This window comes from Falco naumanni, chromosome 10 (genome assembly GCF_017639655.2).
Source record: "Falco naumanni isolate bFalNau1 chromosome 10, bFalNau1.pat, whole genome shotgun sequence".
Classification (NCBI taxonomy): domain Eukaryota; kingdom Metazoa; phylum Chordata; class Aves; order Falconiformes; family Falconidae; genus Falco; species Falco naumanni.
In genome coordinates this window covers 9,990,207-10,008,790 of record NC_054063.1, presented here as the reverse complement: position 1 = coordinate 10,008,790, position 18,584 = coordinate 9,990,207, and the positions used below count along the sequence as shown (strand labels likewise).

General features: G+C 39.8%; 1 protein-coding gene across 5 annotated transcripts in view; it reads right to left on the bottom strand.

The window, feature by feature from the left end:
• PARVA (parvin alpha) overlaps positions 1 to 18,584 on the bottom strand; it is a 68,846-nt gene that overhangs the window by 21,038 nt on the left and 29,224 nt on the right. For 4 of the 5 annotated variants that reach the window (XM_040608715.1, XM_040608714.1, XM_040608719.1 and 1 more), the window contains 4 exons: positions 3,843 to 3,932; positions 3,674 to 3,744; positions 2,950 to 3,052; positions 860 to 1,000 (listed from right to left, as the gene is read on the bottom strand). In XM_040608715.1, coding sequence (XP_040464649.1) covers positions 860 to 1,000; positions 2,950 to 3,052; positions 3,674 to 3,744; positions 3,843 to 3,932 — 405 coding nt within the window. Of the gene's footprint in view, positions 1 to 859; positions 1,001 to 2,949; positions 3,053 to 3,673; positions 3,745 to 3,842; positions 3,933 to 14,662; positions 14,709 to 18,584 lie in introns of those variants that run through there. The other variant, XM_040608716.1, reaches the window with a different exon arrangement.

The window sequence follows — 18,584 nt, the reverse complement described above, 5'->3', positions numbered from 1 at the left end:
TCTAAACACCCTGCCTCCAGCTGCATTACAGAGAATGGAAAAAACCTGAGGGGAGGTTGAAGAGAGATGGGGACAGAAAACTCAGCGGGACCACACGAAGGGGAAAGTCAGAGATGCCTCATGTTCACCCTTCCTCCCTCGAGCTATTTCTCTCCCTCTCACTAATTTGTTGGATGGAATGGGAAACAAAACAGCTCAGCTCAAGGCAGGTATAGGAGACAGGGAAACTGCTAGATACTGGTCAAGGCATTCACCCGTGTGAAATGATTCGGGTTACCAAATTTAAAACAGATTAAAAGAGGCCTAATTTTCTACAACTGATGATAACCTGCTTTCTGCAACACTTATGTACTAAAATGACTTTTGTTGGGCCACTGAGGGCATTTCTATTAGATATTACTATATTCATTTTTAATACAGTAGAACAGGAAGGGTACAGTCCTAGTCTAGATGACAGTTTTGTAATCCAAATCAGTGGTTCAGATTTATCCTTAAACAGAAACATTATTCATCTCTATGTTGCAAATTTTACACAACCTAGGGCCTAACCTTCCTTCTGCCCGTTTATGCAAGTACTTGCCCATTGCAACAAACCAATTTAGTAACAGAAAACTTCAGTCCATATGCATACCAGTATAAGAGCAGAAACACCATACTTCGACAGACTCTGAAAAGACAGTTTATTTAAATTGGAGGATGAGCACCAGTAAAGGGATCTGGAAGTGCCCTGGAGACCAGCTCCTGCCATAAAACCAGGTTTCAGCCTTCCCTTATCATTGGGTATTTCAGAATTCCAGATAGCAGCTACAAACTGTCGCCTGTCAACAAATGAGAACAGCACAGAAAACACACAACTTACAGTCAACATTCCATTTAATGCTTCTTGGAGGGAGTTTAAGGGTTTCATTGATCTTTTCAAGCACTGTCTGTAGCTTCTGTTTCTGAGCAATTTCAGACTGAGTAACTTCAGCAACATTCAGCTTTTCACTTTCAAGTTTCTCTGAAGAGGTAATAGAAGAAAAAACAGAAGAAAAAACATTGTCAGCTCCACAAAGAACATAAAGACATTCCATGCACCCAAGTGTACATTCAAGAGATATTAGAATTCCTAGTTTTAAAATTATCTGGTTTTCCTTCCAGAGCCACTTTCCTCCACACTTCTGAGCTCCTGAAGATACAGCTCACATTTTCTTTTTATTTACCTATTGCCAAGGGGAAGCCAAGTATTAATGAAAACCACACTACTGGCTAACAAATACTTGCTGCAACTCCCTTCAGGGAACATCAGACTCGGAGGTAAGGCCCATTACTTCTATTGCTACTGCATAAAGGGCATTCAGTACATAAGTGGCTTGTACAGCAGATCATCAAACCTAGGAAACAAGGTATCAACTTTAAGGAGACTTGTTTCATCAGCCTCAGCCTCCTGGCTTCTCTCTCAGACTCAGGACATACAAAAAATGTTACTTGGCCCGTTTGTGATAAAAGTGAAGTAACACCACACTCACAGAGATGGAGGATGCACCCAAGAAATGAGAACAAGTATTTCTAGAGGTATGAAAACAACTAAAAAACCTTGGGTAATTTCTTTCTATGAAACCATAGCCCATTTCTGCACTCAACACTTGCAACAGATTTTAAAATAATCTATGAATTGGTTTGTTAATTAGTACAGATTGCTAGGTATATACACAAACATGGCTTAATGCTTACCATTAAATAATCAGCAAAGAAAATTTAACAGTGAAAGCTCCCTGATAACCAGAAACAAAATGCTTGGTTGCCTATCCATTTACTTCTATGAAAGAAAATCTTCTTAAGAGGTATCTTCTTAAGCGATATCTTATTTGGTAACAGCTGACTTGTTCTCATCGAAGCCAACCAAGGCTCTTCCCAAAGAGAGTGAGCCTGAGCTACCAGCCTACGAATCCTGCCATGGAGAGACTGCTATCTCCATGAGTTTCTTGTGCCTCCACAGAAAATCAGTCTGTGCATAGTCTCACAACAAGACCAAAGTCTTCAGTTAGCATAAACGTGATCCACAGGGAATTAAGAGTAATGGAAAAGATTCCACTGAAATCAATAAGTGCTGGATCAGTATATGCATATTTAGAGTCAGGCTGTATCTGATACGCATTTCTGGGGTTTGGGTAAAGTCACTGGAGGTCTGCCCATGAGAATCAAATTGCTCAGTCTGGAGCATATCCAGTCCATCACCATATAGTCAATAGCTTAACCATTCATAGAGAGGAATAACCTGTGTAGTCTTATTAGAAGTGCTCACATGATGTTTCAAGATTCATTTAAGATACTGAAAAGAAATTTACTGGAGACTTTATGAGCTGTAATAACTAAGTAAATGGCTTCCAAGCCAACAGTTAAAAAAGCACATGCCAGCTCTGCATTAGCAGTTTCTTTTCTCTATCTGTTTCTCAGCTGAAGCTCAGTTTGCAATCCACTGGGTACCATTACCTCAGTAACATTAAAAGCCAGACATCAAATCAGAAAGAAATTCCAACTTTCCAGAGGAACTCTGCGATGTGAAGAAACTATAGTATGGAACCAGCAGAGATTAAAAACATCCACCGTTGTACTGAAAATACCCTTGCCTTCAAACTTACTTTCCACTTGTAACACGGTTAAGTTTGTACAGCACATATGCAGATAATAAATTTAAACGGAGTGAATACTGTTGCCAAGACAAGAACCCTCCCTCTCTAGCACCCCAGGTAGGCTTTATGCTGTTCTCATCAACTACAGAACACTACACATTGCACTGTAGCTATAAGGATTGTGTGTACAGCCTATTGCTCAAGGGTCTCATAATACACTGCTATTTTTATATCACTTAGCGGCATATGTAAGATGATACTAAGGCTCCTAAGTAGGAACCAGTGATCCACTTACTGACAAAGTGCCCCAACAGCATGCACATACATTTTTTCTTACCAAATAATTTCTGCAATACTTGTCCATCATACAGGTCTTCAGCCAAGTCTTTCACAATAATCCTCTCTCCTACCAACACATCATTAATCCAGTCAATTAATACCTATATGGGAAACACAAATTTGGCAGTATTATACACTATTCATTTGCAATTTAAAACACATGTCATTTTGTACAATGATGAAAATAGTTAGCAGAAAGAATACCAAATTTGCAATGGCTCAAAATATAATCAGTCTGAAATACCATCAGAAGAAAACAGGAAGGACTCTTCTAAGGTGGCTGTGTCAGTGCACCGTAAGGTCTAGACAAATACCTGATTGATGCAGTGCCTTCTGGAGTGTAATCCGTCCTTTGCTTTCGGTAGTATTTTAACATTTTATTGTGAAGCAAAAGGTGTTGAGGTTGATTCTAATGAAGCTTCCTGTTACAGTTCCAACCCCAAGAATCACAAAGACTATGAGGGAAGTCAGTGTGATTGGGAGTGGGATGGGAGTAAGAATCTGGACTCAAGATTTTAATCCAGATTCTTAAGACTCTCTGTGCCATACCTAGAAAGAGATACTGCAACAAATGACCTGCCCATTTCGCTGAGATGTACACACAATGTAGTTTCATTTAATTAATATCTCAACAGTGCTTTGAGATGTTCAAATGAAAGAAGCAGGGAAAGCATTAAAAAATAGTTTCGCTTTCCTGAAAGTGTTTACATGCTTTTTATTACCTTCATTAGTTCTTGTAATTTTGGGTCATTTCTTGAATTTGGATCAACCATTGTTCGAACTTCATTTTCCTCTGGAAGGTTTAAAAAAAGATATTAGAAACTATTACAGACATGACATTTTATTTTACATCAAGCTTTTATGTTGAGATGTAAAATTGTTGTGAATTACCTAGCATAGTGTCCTCAGGGTCTAGTTCAAATGGAATTGGACTGAGAGGTAAGTTAATGGCATTTATTCCTTCTTCCTGTAATTCAGATACTAGGAAATAAAAAAAAAGAGCTTGGTCAAATTTCAATTCAATTTTACTTACTATTTCACTCTTGCTAAAAGTAGCATTAATTGTCTTAATTTCTTTACAAGAACATGACTCTATTAGATAAGCCACTAGGTGGAATTACAGCAATAAAATACAGCTCACAAAAAAGGGAGGCCTAGCTAACAAACCTTTATTTGTATGAGTAGATTTTTCATGGACGATGATACTGGAATCAATGCAACTTCCTCAAATCTTTTGCAGGGTAAGGCCCATTTGTCCTCAAACTTTAAAAAGCTCACTTGCATTTTAATGGTCCTGACATTTTAACACTAATGAATCATTTTAGTGGAGGGAAACTATTATTGCTCTCAGCTATGTCATCCTTGCTCTGGACATGCTTCAAGTTTAGCTAATTGGGAAGAGCTGGGCCTGGCTGTACATTCACGCAGGAGCTGTCAGATGGATAAACTGTTTAGAACTGGAGGTGCAGTTGCAGCACATGGCTACCTCCATCATTCAAGTCAGAGACCAGCTGGAGCAGACTGTGGGGCGCTTCTGGCCTCTGTTCTTGGCCTTTCTTTAGCAGAAACTACAGCAGCAGGACGCAGGTGTAAGACAATGAACCCTCAAAGGTACTGCCTTGGTGTAGAGTTCAGACCAGGTTGAGGAAGAACTTGGACACAGGAATGGGGAAGTAGTCCAAAATCCCATAGTTTGGAGATGCCCACAGCTGTCAGGAAATATGGACAAGTTCTTACTCAGCCAGAGTCCCCTAACGCTGCAAAAATCAACGTTCTTGTCATACACGCTCTGAGAGCATAGGAACAAAGATATCCCGAGAAGTGTAAAAGCAGTCCTGCCGCTAGTGCTGTACCAGGTGCAGCTCAGAGCAACTTCATTCATTCCTCTGGGTGACCCAAACTTTAACAGATTGCAAAGACAACTTCCTTCACTGCCCCAAAATGCCTCTGTAACAGAAGAGAATAAACACAAACGAGCCGATACAATAATCCAACCACTGTGGGAGAACACACAGCACTGCCCAGGGAGGGTACCCCCTCTGATGATCAGCCAAGTTTGTCTCTTGCTCTATCATCAATAAATCGGTACACACCTGACTTACCGAACCAGGCAAGAGCCTGACCATCTTACGAACAACAAGTAATGCCGTTTTGACTGCTCGTTTTCCAGTGTACAGACCTTTAGCAGAACTGGTTGTTAGCACTACCTGTTCCAGTCGGAGTTTAAACTTAAATAATTTAATTCAACCATCCTACATGTGTCCTAAAGATTCAGGTAGCTGTATACACCTTCTGACATGAACTAAAACATATGGTTTATGTGCAGATACAGATCCACCATCTAACGTTTCAGATTTATTACCTGAAGCTTTCCTCAGTTTATTTTGAAAATTATAGAAACAATTTAGGTTCAGAGAAAACAGAAAAGTACAGAGTGACAGTAGAGATCTTGTGTTTTGTCCCTGGCCCTGTGACTGTCTCTGAGTTAGCTTTTGAAAAACAATTTTACCTCTCTGCCTTAACTTCCTGGCTGAAATAAACAGCTAAGTTTCACATGAACACTGTGATAATTAGTCAGTTGGTGTGATAACAGTACTTAAAACTTTCCAGGTATTTTCTATGCCTTGTGAGATGTTTTGTGCTCTGCCAGATGAAATGCCTGTGCATGTTTCAAGAATCTGTGTAGCTGTATTCAGGCATCTATGTAAGGTTCATAGCAATAACTGCTGTTAGAATGCTTGTTACTTTTAATTGTACAAAAATAACTGAAAAATCCACTCCCTTAAATACTGAAACACTAACTTTGCTCCATACACTCACCCTGCTTGTGTATCTGTAAAATACAAATACTGAACAGCTCTAAAGAGTCATAAAATAATGTTGACAATAATAGTTCCCTCGATTGTTGTATATCCTCTAAAACTGATGGCTGAGAGCAATGGACCAAATTAATCCCTCATGTAACTCCACTGAGTTCTGAGGAGTTATAGCAAGGATGAATTTGGACTAGCATATACAATCTCAGGAACTGTTTACACTTAATGGCAATTTTCTGAACGGCTAGCACTCCTTAGAGAAAATCACTGTTGGTTTTATTAACCTCTTTGATTTTTATTTTTTCCCCCATTTCAGTTCAAAATGGTTATGGGCATAAAAACATTAGCGGATAGAAAATTTCCATGCAGAGGTCTTTCTGTTCTGAAATGTTTAGTTCATGGAGAACTTCTGCACAAAGGTTCCTGGGCAGAAAATGTTTTTTTCACATCAGTCCCAAGAGGGAGCATAGTAAATGAAAACTGTTCAAGCAAACTTGCTCCACAGAGCTCTCCTATCCTGAAGGGCTGGATGCTCTGCTTGGGCAAGACACACCAGAAGAAGCAGTCTGCTTATTTTCCTAGAGAAAGACAGTGGGAAAAGCCTTTGGCTCCTCTCTCCAGGGAGCGACCCACTGGCAGAGCTCATGACACTTCTCCAGCAAGACTGGGTAGACCTTTCCAAGCTGAATGTTTTGCAAGGCATTCTTTACAAGGCCCACTGAATGTCCCCATATTTGTCCTCCAATGCGCACCGCTATTACATTCTACTTTTAATAACCTGACCATCATATTATCAGAGTTTCTGAAAATAAAGCAAACAAAAATCCACCATATCTTTGCACAGAAAAGAAACAAAAATACAAATAAAATAATAATAAATATACAGGAGAAACTAATACATTGATCTGTTCTAGAATACATTGCAAGTGTTGTATTTATTGTACAGCTGGAGCTAAGTCCTGCTTTGCTGTACACAGATACACACAAGTGGTGGTCTTGTTTCCCCCAGGCAGCTCACCCAAATCGCATACATTTCTCACACCTGCCCGAGCCATTCGCAGAACCTACCCAACACACCTCCAGATGACCCAAAGATCCCAGATGGATCCAGTTTGCCAGAGAGGACAGCTCCTCCTCAGCCACTGCATTCTGCAGTGCGCAACCAATGCCCAAGGTTGGTATTAGTCCCATAATAAAGATTCCTCCTGCCCTCCCATCCCCTACAAGCTGAAAACACGATGGAGAAACCCTGAGCCTGACAGCATCGTTTTCATTTTTTTCCCCAATACTCAAAAGATTTAACTACAGATTAATACCACTGCTAAAAGGAGCAGGTAAGAACATGCATTGTATCAAGTTGTAAGAAAAAGAGAAAGAAAATGTATTATGTAGTATAGCCTCACTTTCTAAGAATTTCCATCAAAAAAGTTCCATGACAAACCACTATTATATCTTTAGGTGTTTATAGAAGAACCACAAAAATGTGATTGAGGTTAAGAGTTTGCATACCACAGTTTCAGCAGAGGAATCCATTTTCCAGCTGCTTTTCATTAATTTGTTTTAATTAATTTTCATGAAAATCACTCTGGCAATTTAGGATTTTAGTAAAAACAAATCACACAGCTTTGGGACAATTTTTGCAGCAGCTGAAATTAAAATAAAATCATCTAAGTTCTTAAAATACTTTGAGGAATGACGTGGCACATCAGTAACACCTCCACTCCGAGTCTCAGTGTGTAAAGACCCAGGAAGGTATGAGGGGGGACACAGCTGCAGTTCAGCTGTACCACACCAGTCGCCAGGAGCCAGACCAGTGCACTGTGACCTGTGGCAGCATCCTCTGATGCTTAACATGAGGCATGCTTGGCCACTAGACAACACCAGCAAGCAGAGTTAAGAGCACCTTTCTGTTCTCACCCTCTGCTGTGGCCCAGATACAGCCCCGCGCATCAGCTGCCACAGGGCTAGTTCTCGTTGTGCTTACGTTGGCATGATTAGGGACTTTATCCTTTTGGATGTAAGAGGAAAATCCAGTCCTTCTGTTTTTTACAGTCACCATGCTGAGTGGAACCGGGGGTTGAATGCACTTCTAAAGCAAGACCCTTAAAAGCCACAGGGTTACACATGGGCCAGATAAATCTCTGTGGATTGGCAATGTGAAAGTCCCAGTTTTAACTCTGGATAAGGAACGGACGCTTCAGCTCTGACTTCTGATTCAGCTCCACATGCCAAATTTGTTATGATGTAATCAAGCGCAACTCCACTGCTATCAGCTGTCAACAGACTTCCTCCTATCGTGCCAGCACCAAATTTGGCCCCCCGAGCTGGGGAGCCCACAGGCTTGTACCAACAGCAACTACAGCAGCTATTTTAAGCTGGATGGAGTTCTTACTGTTTTAGATGCTCTAGGATTACAAGGTCATAAACCTATGCTATCAAATCCACGCGGGTGCTCTGAGCCAGGCTTCACCCTTTGATGCATGCATCCAACTGCCATTGAAACCGTTGGACGCCGAGCACATCTGAAAGTGGAGTACTGCCCATACGGTTTAAATTGGCTTAATTCCTCTAGTACATGCAGCCTGTTGCTCCACATTGTATTTATTAGACAGTTTCATTTGGGTTTTTTACTTGTTTATTTTGTGCGCTGAAGGCTTTTTGCTGCTCTGTTTAGTATTCAGGGCTTAATGTTATTCTGATTTGAATAAAACACATCTTATTATTTGACTGAGCTCAGAAATGCCACATCACCCAACGCACTCTCTGTGGTTTAGACGTATTTTAGCATATCCAAAGAATATCTATCCAAAGAATCATAAAATAAATACAGCAAGATGTAGTGTTAAATGGTCTCTCCTCTGAGTGCTAGAGCCATGTCTTTCCATATAATTGACTCCATACTTGCAAAACTAAAATTACTCAAGTGCTACAACACTAATGGGTCTATTCTGAAAGTTTGTGATTAACTAGAACCGAACCCTAATGCTGGAGGAGCACAGCGACAACACAATGCTTCTAACCTCAATCTTTCAAAACCAGGAGATTTAAATATATGCATATACACCTGCATAAATATATATACATACACACTTCTGCAGTTCTTGAACTGCCTGCCTTTCTTTAATGTATGGGGGTTCCATTCAAGGTCATCTCTGCCATTTTTAAGGTTGCAAATATTTTGTTTTGGAATTTTTTTTGGGGGGGTTGGGTGGGCTATTTTTTTTTTTTCCCCCAGAAACTGAGATTGGTTGCCATTCACATGACTCCAGGAGTTTAAAGTCAAAGGACAAACTACCTGATATTGTAAACTACCATGGCAGACAGCAGCTTTACGTGCCGTGTCTCTATCTGAAGCTACTCTTTCTTGGAACAAGCACCGCTTGGAAGGCTAGCTGCAGACACATTGCTGGAGTAACACTGCGTATTTGTATATACACCCACATGCAAACATGCATGCTTATACAACGTATGTTTACGTATGTAGCCAGAAATCACAGCCAGTTTACAAAAACGCTGGTTTTCAATAAGAAATGTCTTTACTGTTTTGTATAGGCCAGAGATATTGACTCAATTACAGCTGAGCCAAATTTAGATGAATTGCTTTTGGTTTCAAATTCCTCTTACTGGGTGCAAATTTCTGATAAATGCTTACGACCTTGATGGCTGGATTTTATAACCACTCGTGCACAAAAGGTGCTTTACTTCTACTGCCTTCATAGTCTACAATGCAGACTTCAGCGTCAATGACTGTACCTGCACCAATTTAAGTGGATTTATGATGATTTATACTAGCTCACTGGCTCAGAGTGATTCCTATTACCCCTCACATACTCCAGTTTCATATCCTGATGTAATTCCAGTGGAGTAATTCTGAATTTGTACTGGCAAATGTGAAGAGATCCAAATTACCTAAGATAGTCAGAGAATGACAGAAAAAACCAGCAAAAGCATTTTCAAAAAGTCCTAGTTCAAGCTTTTACAGAATGATGCTATTTAATCAAGCAAACTTACACAATTGCTTTCTGGGCCATCCATCCAAAATGTTATTTTCTAATGCCTATGTGTGCGCATCTTGTAAGTCCACAAAGGGAAAAGAAAATATTAATCTAAAATGGTACTGCCTAATTTTCTTGAATACATAATTCATCCAATATGGATTCTGGCAACTCAGCTTTAACTCTGAAACAAAAGAAATCCACACAAAAGACAATAAATCTGCATTACACATGGTACTAAAATGATCCAATGGATTTATAGATGTTTACAAGTTTGCAGAGTGTGACACAGCGTCCACCAGAAATTTGATATTCACAGCACAAAACATCATAAACACATGTCTGCAACTACAAAGGGGCCTTTTTATGTGGGGATCATTGTTAAAATTGTCTTCAGAACATAAACCTTAAGTTGTAAATGCTACTTCCCATTTATTCTCCAAGACATAACAAATGAGGAAAGAAAAGCAGAGATATGTTTGTAATTGAAAATGTTTCTCAGGAAATGATCTGTACGGGAACATCATTCTCATTCCATTAACTACTGACTCCAAGCCAACCATTTGTAAAAGTAAATAAATATGCAAACTGGCTGACAACAATGTGCCTGCCTTTAATGTCACTGCATTAGTACCCAGTCTCCAAAAAATAATCTATTTTCTTCTCTCATTTCTCCACTAAACCAAACATGGCATACACACAAAAAGAACAGGAGAAATGCTGTTCACAAAAGAAAAGGAAAAAAAAAAAAAAAGAAATGCTGTACTTTTTTCATGTATGCAGTACTCATTAAATGCTTACTGCCTTGAACATTCTTTAAAGTCTAAAATTACTCCAAAGTACCTCAGTGACTAGCTTGCTGTTGCTTTCTTTTTTGCAATTAGCAGGGAAAACACCCTCCACTGACTGACATCTCTGGTCCAAGTAGGTAAAAAGACAACAAAACAGGGAGCAAGTTCAAATCCATTTAAAGAGTAAATGTGATTTTCTTTGCCATGTCATGAGTAGCTTCATTAAGTCTTACATGCTTTCACATTTAATTTGGGATGAAGGCTCTTCCGCAGATTTTCCCTGTAGTTTCTAAGAGGTAACAAGTGGTGCCGTGTCAAGCTAACACAGATGCCAGTCATTCCATTCATTCCTTCAACACATCCTCTCAACGCATCTTTTAAAATACATAAGCAGTATCTGCAGATGTTTTAAAATGCAGGTCACCCTACAGGAGTGTTTAAAATATCACTTTAAAAAAAAAAAAAAAAGAACAAATACAGACAGCAGTTCAAACTACACTGATATTTTTTCCCCCACTTAAGAAGAAATGCGGCATATGAGAAATGCTGCGACCATTCCAAGTCCCTATCAAAAGGTGCTGCACTGGATTTGATCCCAGCCTGAAAACTCCTCAGACAGTCTCAGATATGCTGGTAGCATCTTTGTGCGAAGGATACCTAGAGGTTCTTAGCTGGTCCACACATGGTATCCCTAAAGCTAAATATCTTATTAAAACAAATCCTTTGGCAGCTAAGAATTCCAATTTATTGAGATATTTATTGAGAAATCTCAGATCTGATTTATTAAGACATCTCAGAAACACATCAAGTGCCTGGGGCTATATGGAGACCGAAGGGAGAGCACTTGTATCCTCCTCACTGGTATTTCCGTATTTCTCGATTTATAACGAAACTGCAGGTAGCAACATCCAGAAGAGAGTCAGACAGACCTCATGATATAGTCTTAACCCAAAGCAAGTGGAGGCAGTTGTTCATCCTATATGCTCACCAGCTTGCTGCAACAGTTTTTTCCCAAATATTCTGGAGTGGAGAAGATGACTTTGTAGGACTGACTTGCCTCACTCCCTGAATCACCAACCAGCTAACAGTAGCTATTCCAACATCAACAAGAGGCGTTCATGCAGAAAAGACAAAACCAAAGATCTGTTCCAAGAAGTCTTTCCCAGCTCAATAAGTTCTAGCTATTCCTAAGAGAAAACCCAAAAATAGCTCTTAGGAATGTGAGGGCACACTAGTAGCAAGCTAAGGATTTCCTGAGTTTCTTGCTCTTTTCTTCTTGTGTATCAAAGCTTTGGTTTTGAAGGAGAAAAAATTAAATGTCGGACTCACTGCATCTCAATAATCTAGATTACTACTTCTTCTTGGAAGAATTAGGAAGATGACTACATTTACTAGAAAGTTAAAGTTCTTTTTCAGGGACTGCAACATGGTTTATAACATGGCCACTGTTTTCAAACTGTAATTCCTACAGCTACTTGTGTTTTAATGTAAGCATCTGGTCATCTTCAAGGATGACTTTGTGACAAAGGATCAAAAGATCTGTAGTAAGTGGCCAAGTGTCTCTCCATCCCAGAAGGGACAGCCAAAACCAAAACCACCTTAACATCTTCTGAGAGCTCCTCATGCTTCAAGACCTTTCTTTAGTATCAAAGTCAACCAAGATAAAGTTTGAGGGTGACATCAAGGCTGGACAAGTAGTAAACACAAAGAAGATGTGGTAAGAGTGACCCAAAGAAATAAAATAATTACGGATACAAATATGCAGATGTATTACTTATTTGCCTAACTGGTAGCTTGCAGTCCATGCCTTGGTACCTTCTGCATCAATCCTGAGCACCTAACCACAGTTCTCAGATTCAGTACAACAAATGAGAATTGACTTGTGACTTTGAATTCTTTTTTGTTCCCTCCATTGTAAAGATTTTTGATTACTTGCTACATTTAGCATTTGTGCCTAACACACAGATGGTTTCTAAAAGTCTCTGCAGTGTGTCCTAGGGAACTGAAGTTTCTTGTTAAGCAATCAAAATCAGGATCTAATTTGGGAATTGGGATCTAAACACAGGCCTTCAACATGGAAAAACTAGACTGTGGCTTTGTCTGGATCAACAGAAACCCAGCTACACTCTTAAAGAAAATGGGCTGGATTTGGTGAAGGGCAGAAAAATGAAAACTTAAAATGGTAGAAAAGTATCTTTAAGCATACTGAAGAGCAAACTACCCTTTGGGGTTGTCTTGACCAACATGGAGGTTAATGTACATTTGACAGCAGAAAAACTTCAGGCTTGAGCTGTTACAGAAAGGACTACACAAAAGGTGACCTTGCTTCCTCACCCTTATTTCATAGAGTGCAGAAGCCCTCCTGTTCTTACCAAGCCATACAGCATGAAGGGTCATTTCAGGGATGGGAAGGAATATATTAGGGCTGTGGCAATCCCTGACTAGTGGGAGGCCTTCAGTTAGCTGGCATAAATCACAGTGTGGTGTGATCAATAGTATGGCTGTGGTATTCTCCTAAAACACATTTACGCAAATGTGCAAGATGATGATGCAAGACAGGACTTTGGTAGCACAGACTGGAAACTATGTCTGGCTTGGGAAAGCAGAGTTCATTCTCAATTTGCACAAGAAATAAATCAACGCTTTTGAGTCTCGGTTCTCAAATCTCTTAATCAGAATTATTTTGTTTAGCATCCCATCAACAGAAGAAAAGAGCATTAACCCCATTCTGCAGCACAGAAAGTGATGCACTCCTAGATTAAGGGACACATTTACGTATTTCCTTTCTGGAGACACAAACTGCATTTGTAAAATGGGAGCTAGGCTCTTAACAATACAGCCTTAAAAACCCCTCTATGTTATACTTAGCCTGACGTAGAATGGACAGGAATATCTGTACTTCTTGTTTCCCAAACCCATATCACAGCACAGAGAACACCCTTCTTTTCATATAACCAGTAGTAATGATTTTCATTGAGCCCTGTGCCTTGCCCTTCACAGGCACTGCCTGGTACCCTCCTGTGCATTCTCAATCTTGCTCATTTCCTTATAAAACTCCAACAGCTGCTCCAACTTCCAAATGCCCTGTCTCAAAAAAATTACCTTACTGAACTGTTCATCTGATTATGGTGCTCATATGTTTCTTATCAGGAAACAAGTTGCAAGCAAAAGAAGCAGCAGCACTGTAAGGGTACACCCACAGCTCTGAACTGCGTATGCATTGCAACCGTCTTTTTCAAGAGATTTCCAATGGGGTGTAAGTTCAGAGCAGCACTTGCTGCTTACCACCTGTCAACAGCTGTCAGACAAGGGAAACACCACCTGTGTAAACCCCTACCTGTTAAATGCATTGCATGGGTTGCTGTCATTACCAATGTATCGATTTCAGCATGCAAAACATACCAATAGCAGGGTGGCTATTTCCTACTTCACAGGTGAACACACCAAAACCTGCAATTCAATCATCCAAGTAAATAACCTTAAATGGGTTTTACTTCATAGCACTAACAATCAGAGGTTCCCAGAAATTATCTGCAGCCTTCGGTTGTTGATGTTATAAATGAGTTTATGTTAATATTCCTATTAGAAAGGGTTCAGTACTACAAAATTTTCATTTTAATAAGCATGAATATTAAAACGTACCTACTGCATGATAAACAGCCCATTTGAAAACTGCTATCACAAGCATGTTTTTGCCTACAAATGACAATTTTCCCTGAGTGGAAATTCAGCTGATAAAAATCACTGGTTTTGCACCGGATCTAGTATTACTTAAGGACTGAATTTGTACCAAACTGAAGTCAATAGAAACACATACTTTTATGAAATAACACTAAGATGAAACAGCTAATTCTGTCTCACTCCTATTGCAGAAATATTTTCATGGAACAGCATTCAAAATTAACAAACTACTGTATTTTCTTCCTCTTACCCAGGAAAAACAAAGCCTGGCAAAGGCAAGAAGAAAGCAACACTCACATCCTTATCTTCAAAATATTACAAAACAAAAAAAACTACCATTGCAAAAATATAAGGTAGAAAACAATACTTCTAAAGTATCACAGAAACAAAGACGAAAAATAACTAAATGAGTCCATCTAGTCTCCTACCTTTAGGGCAAAATGCTCCACAGCCCATCATAGGGTCGGGGGGCCACCCTCATTGTGCATCACAGGGAGAACTGCAGCCTTGAAGCTGTTTGAAGCCCCTTGCTCTGCAGGCCCCTTCGCTGCTGCCCTTCAGAGGAGCTGTATTAGCTTTAGAGCCTGTTTTCCAACAGAATGGTCCAAGCACATCACAACTCTCAGCTCTGAGCATCGCTTCAGAACAAGTGACTGACTGCCTATATAATTTAATATGATGCCACATGAGACTCATAGACCATCTGCAAAAGAAACTAAATCTGCTTTTTGCAGCTTGGTGAGTTGCATTCTCAGTGCTGGGATACGGTTTTGACTGTGCTTTTGTTATCAGTCGTATAACTGAACAAAATGCTCAAACTGCAAGCGTAAAGCACGTGTTTACCAGTCCCAGTCTGCTTCTGCTGTAGTAACTTGCACCTTTCCCCCTTACAACTGAATAAAGTCACAACTAGGCACAGACATGGTAATATTGGCAGTGAAATTTCTCAGATTTTTTTTGTTTGGTTGTTGTGGTGGTTTTTTTTCTGTGAAAAAAAGGCTGGTCAACAAGAACTACAGAATGTTTGAATCCTGTTGCCAGAATTGAGATACACAGGTGATATTACCAAATTCAGGTCCTGATCACAGTACTTCTTTCTCTCTGAATACTTCCCTAATGAAGTAATTAGCAAAACTCACATGGAAGGAGGATTAAGCTCTAAACCAGGCAAAAGCATACAAAAACTAAAAAGTGGAGGAAAGGAGAGGTATGAGCCATCAAAAGAGTAATAAACTACTGGGAAGAAATGAACTAGTTTTATGGCCTATGGGTCCTTCCAGAGAGGGACATTAATGAAAAGATAATCTAAAGTAATTACTTACTCAGGCTAAAAATCAAATTGCTATGAAGTTTTCTACAGACTAAAACTTTTCAGAAGCTGTAAAATGTTTAAGTGTCTGTTTCAGCTTGGAGCAGGATGAGGTAACTGACACATCCCTGGCTCACTGCTAGGTCGTGGAAAGTGGTTACCTTTCCAGTTTCCAATTGAACTTCATTTAAAATACCAGTGCCAAAAGGCAAGTGTGGAGAACTGAGAGGTATTTATTGTTTAGGGTTATTCAGCTACATAACATTCCTCCCCCAGGTTTTGTATCAGATGCAATTCCTTACAGAAAAAGGCACAGAGCTCTCATGACTGTTGTGAAACCACATTCTTTGCCAGTTCTAAGGAGTCTGTGACACACACTGCTCTGCAGCTACCGGGTCGCTCCTAAAAGCAGCTTTCCCTCACCAACAGTCCCATTTCACGCTGTACTCACAAGTACTAATGGGGCTCCCCATTCTGACTCCTGAAGCCCCATTGCTTTCTGGCACTGGGAAACTGGATTGCTGAACTGCTAAATAACAGCATTCTATTACAGGACAATACTGAGCTGGCAGGTTTTTACCAATCTTTCCTTTCCTTAATTTTTGAATAGAACCATAAGCGTCCCAGATACTTTATTACGTCAATCCTGTTTGGGAGACAAGTACAGCTAAAGGAAACCCATGCTGCACTTGAAACACCAAGGAGGATGCTGCAGATAATTGTATGTTAAGAAAATCCACAACGTCTCAAGACACAGAAACCTGCATCCTCAATTCAACCTATAAGTGGTTATTTATACCTATCCATAAAGTGGCACTTTTTCTGCATGCTCAAAAATAACTGTTTTACAAAAATAGTAAATTAAAGTTGTTTGGTTTGGGTTTTATGTTGGGTTTTTGTACCTACAGTAGTAGCCACAAGATCATGTCCAGGTAAACCGTTCTAATAGGTGCAGTTACAGTACAGTAAGAGAGCTGCAAATTAGCTGAAGCAGAGCTGCTTTTTCAGAGGGTGTAACATGGCAAGAAGTTGACAAAAGCAGGTCTGAAGTGCACAGCTTGGGGACCAAGTAGAGGAATTTCTAATCATACTCTCCGTAATCCATTTTCACGTGCCACGAACATCAATTCAAGTAGGACTTAATTTTTAATTCCTGTAATCTAACTCCATCACCACCATCATTCAAAAAGCCTGCGCACTTCTCCCTTCTCTTAGCAGAGGATCACTGCAGGGAAAAAGCAGCACATTGTTAAGATGCTTCAGGCCTAGAGTTTCCCAAACTGTTCCTAAGGGTTCACGTTCAATCCTGCAATTTTCAGCTTTGTAAAAACAGAAGTATAGCCAGGGAGGACTAAAGTCTTTTTCAAGCGGTTTTGGCCATCAATACAGGAAACAATTCAAAGGCAACATGACACTGATAGCTTAATTTGTGAAAATGGATAAATACCGTATCTGCCACATAGCACATTAACCCATGTAACAAATAAATACAGAAATAGCACTGCAATACTTGGTTAAAAGGTTTTGGTTCACAGAGGAGGAAATTTAATTAAAGCATGTAATGTCAATTACTGTCATTTGTAATTTTATTTTGCTTCCCTAGAAACAATACAGATGCAGGATTCTAAAGTTACCTGCATGTTTGATGCAAATGGGATAAAATTATCTAGGTTCTGAGAAAATCCAGATAGTAGTAGGAAAAAAAATGCATTTTTACCTAACCTCATTCACGGATCTTCTTCAAAGTGTTGATTACATGAGGACTGACATGCCTCCAATTTAAACATATAAGCCAACAACCCAGACCTGAAAGAAGGCTTTTATGTTTAAAAAATTGTGTTAAGTCATCAGAAAGGTTGTGGGGGGAGCAACAGCCTAATTCTCAGCTACTGCAAATGGGCAGCCTTACTGAAGCCAACAGAAGAGCATTGAGTGATATCAGAAGAGAATTTGGCTTACTGTTTATACTGATTGATTTCATTTGGAAAATTACAGGGCCAGGTCCTTAATACTCCTGTCTCCTTTGCTCTGCTCTGTGCAAAGTGACAGAGACCTAGCAGCCATGTAGAAGACTCCAAGAATCTCACCACCACAGTAATAAATGTGACCAAATCTCGTCAGTCCTTCTACTTCACCGTACGCAATGCACTGCAGTATCAGCATCTGTTCCTGCTTTTACACAAACTGCTTTTCAGCAGTAGAACTCAGTGCTGCACAGAAGCATCCTAGCCATATCGCATTCTGTTGAAGTCAGGAAATGGATGAATTAAACTCACTGTCAGTGAAATATATGTCGGATACATTTCTACCTTGCAAACTATGATCTGAGCTACCACTAGAATCAGTAGGAGAAAATCTGCTGTACAGACCTCTGAGCAATTCTCCTTTAAGTACCACCACTTCTAAATATGGCGAGCATTCTGCCTTCGAAAAAAATCATACTTTCCTCAATAGTGTAATGCTACAGTAAAACCATGGTTAGAATTATAGGAAAGAGCTAACAAAAGAAAGACTAAACCAATCAGATGCCTTCTTAGGTCTCTAAATGATACACATAAATTGTGTCTATCAGGTTCCCCCAGGCTATTTCAGGAATATGCAGAACACAAAACGATGCAGATTCATTACAAAAAGTCTAAATCTAATCTACCTGAATTTAAAATGCCAGGAATCACATAAATGGAAGATAAGAAGAGAGAACTTGTATGTTATACGTAAGCAGAAACAAGAGTCAAACTGGGAGTCGCGTAAAACGCTCAGTTAGCATGAAATTATAGGTCTGATCTCCAGCAGTGCCAAAGCCTACGGGTGTATAACAGCACAGAGGAAAGAGGTGTCTACCAGCTGCCTTCGTGCATTTCCCAGTTCTCAAAAGGACGACACGAGGCTGGCATCTGGGATTTCAGCGACACGTTTGAGGGGGTATGAGTGACACTTAATCTCCCCTCCCCATTCACCAGGGCTAAAATCCAGAAGTGAAGAATTCCAAAACAGACTGTGTACTGCAAAGGGAGGAAGTAGACACCAGAGTTATGTTTTCA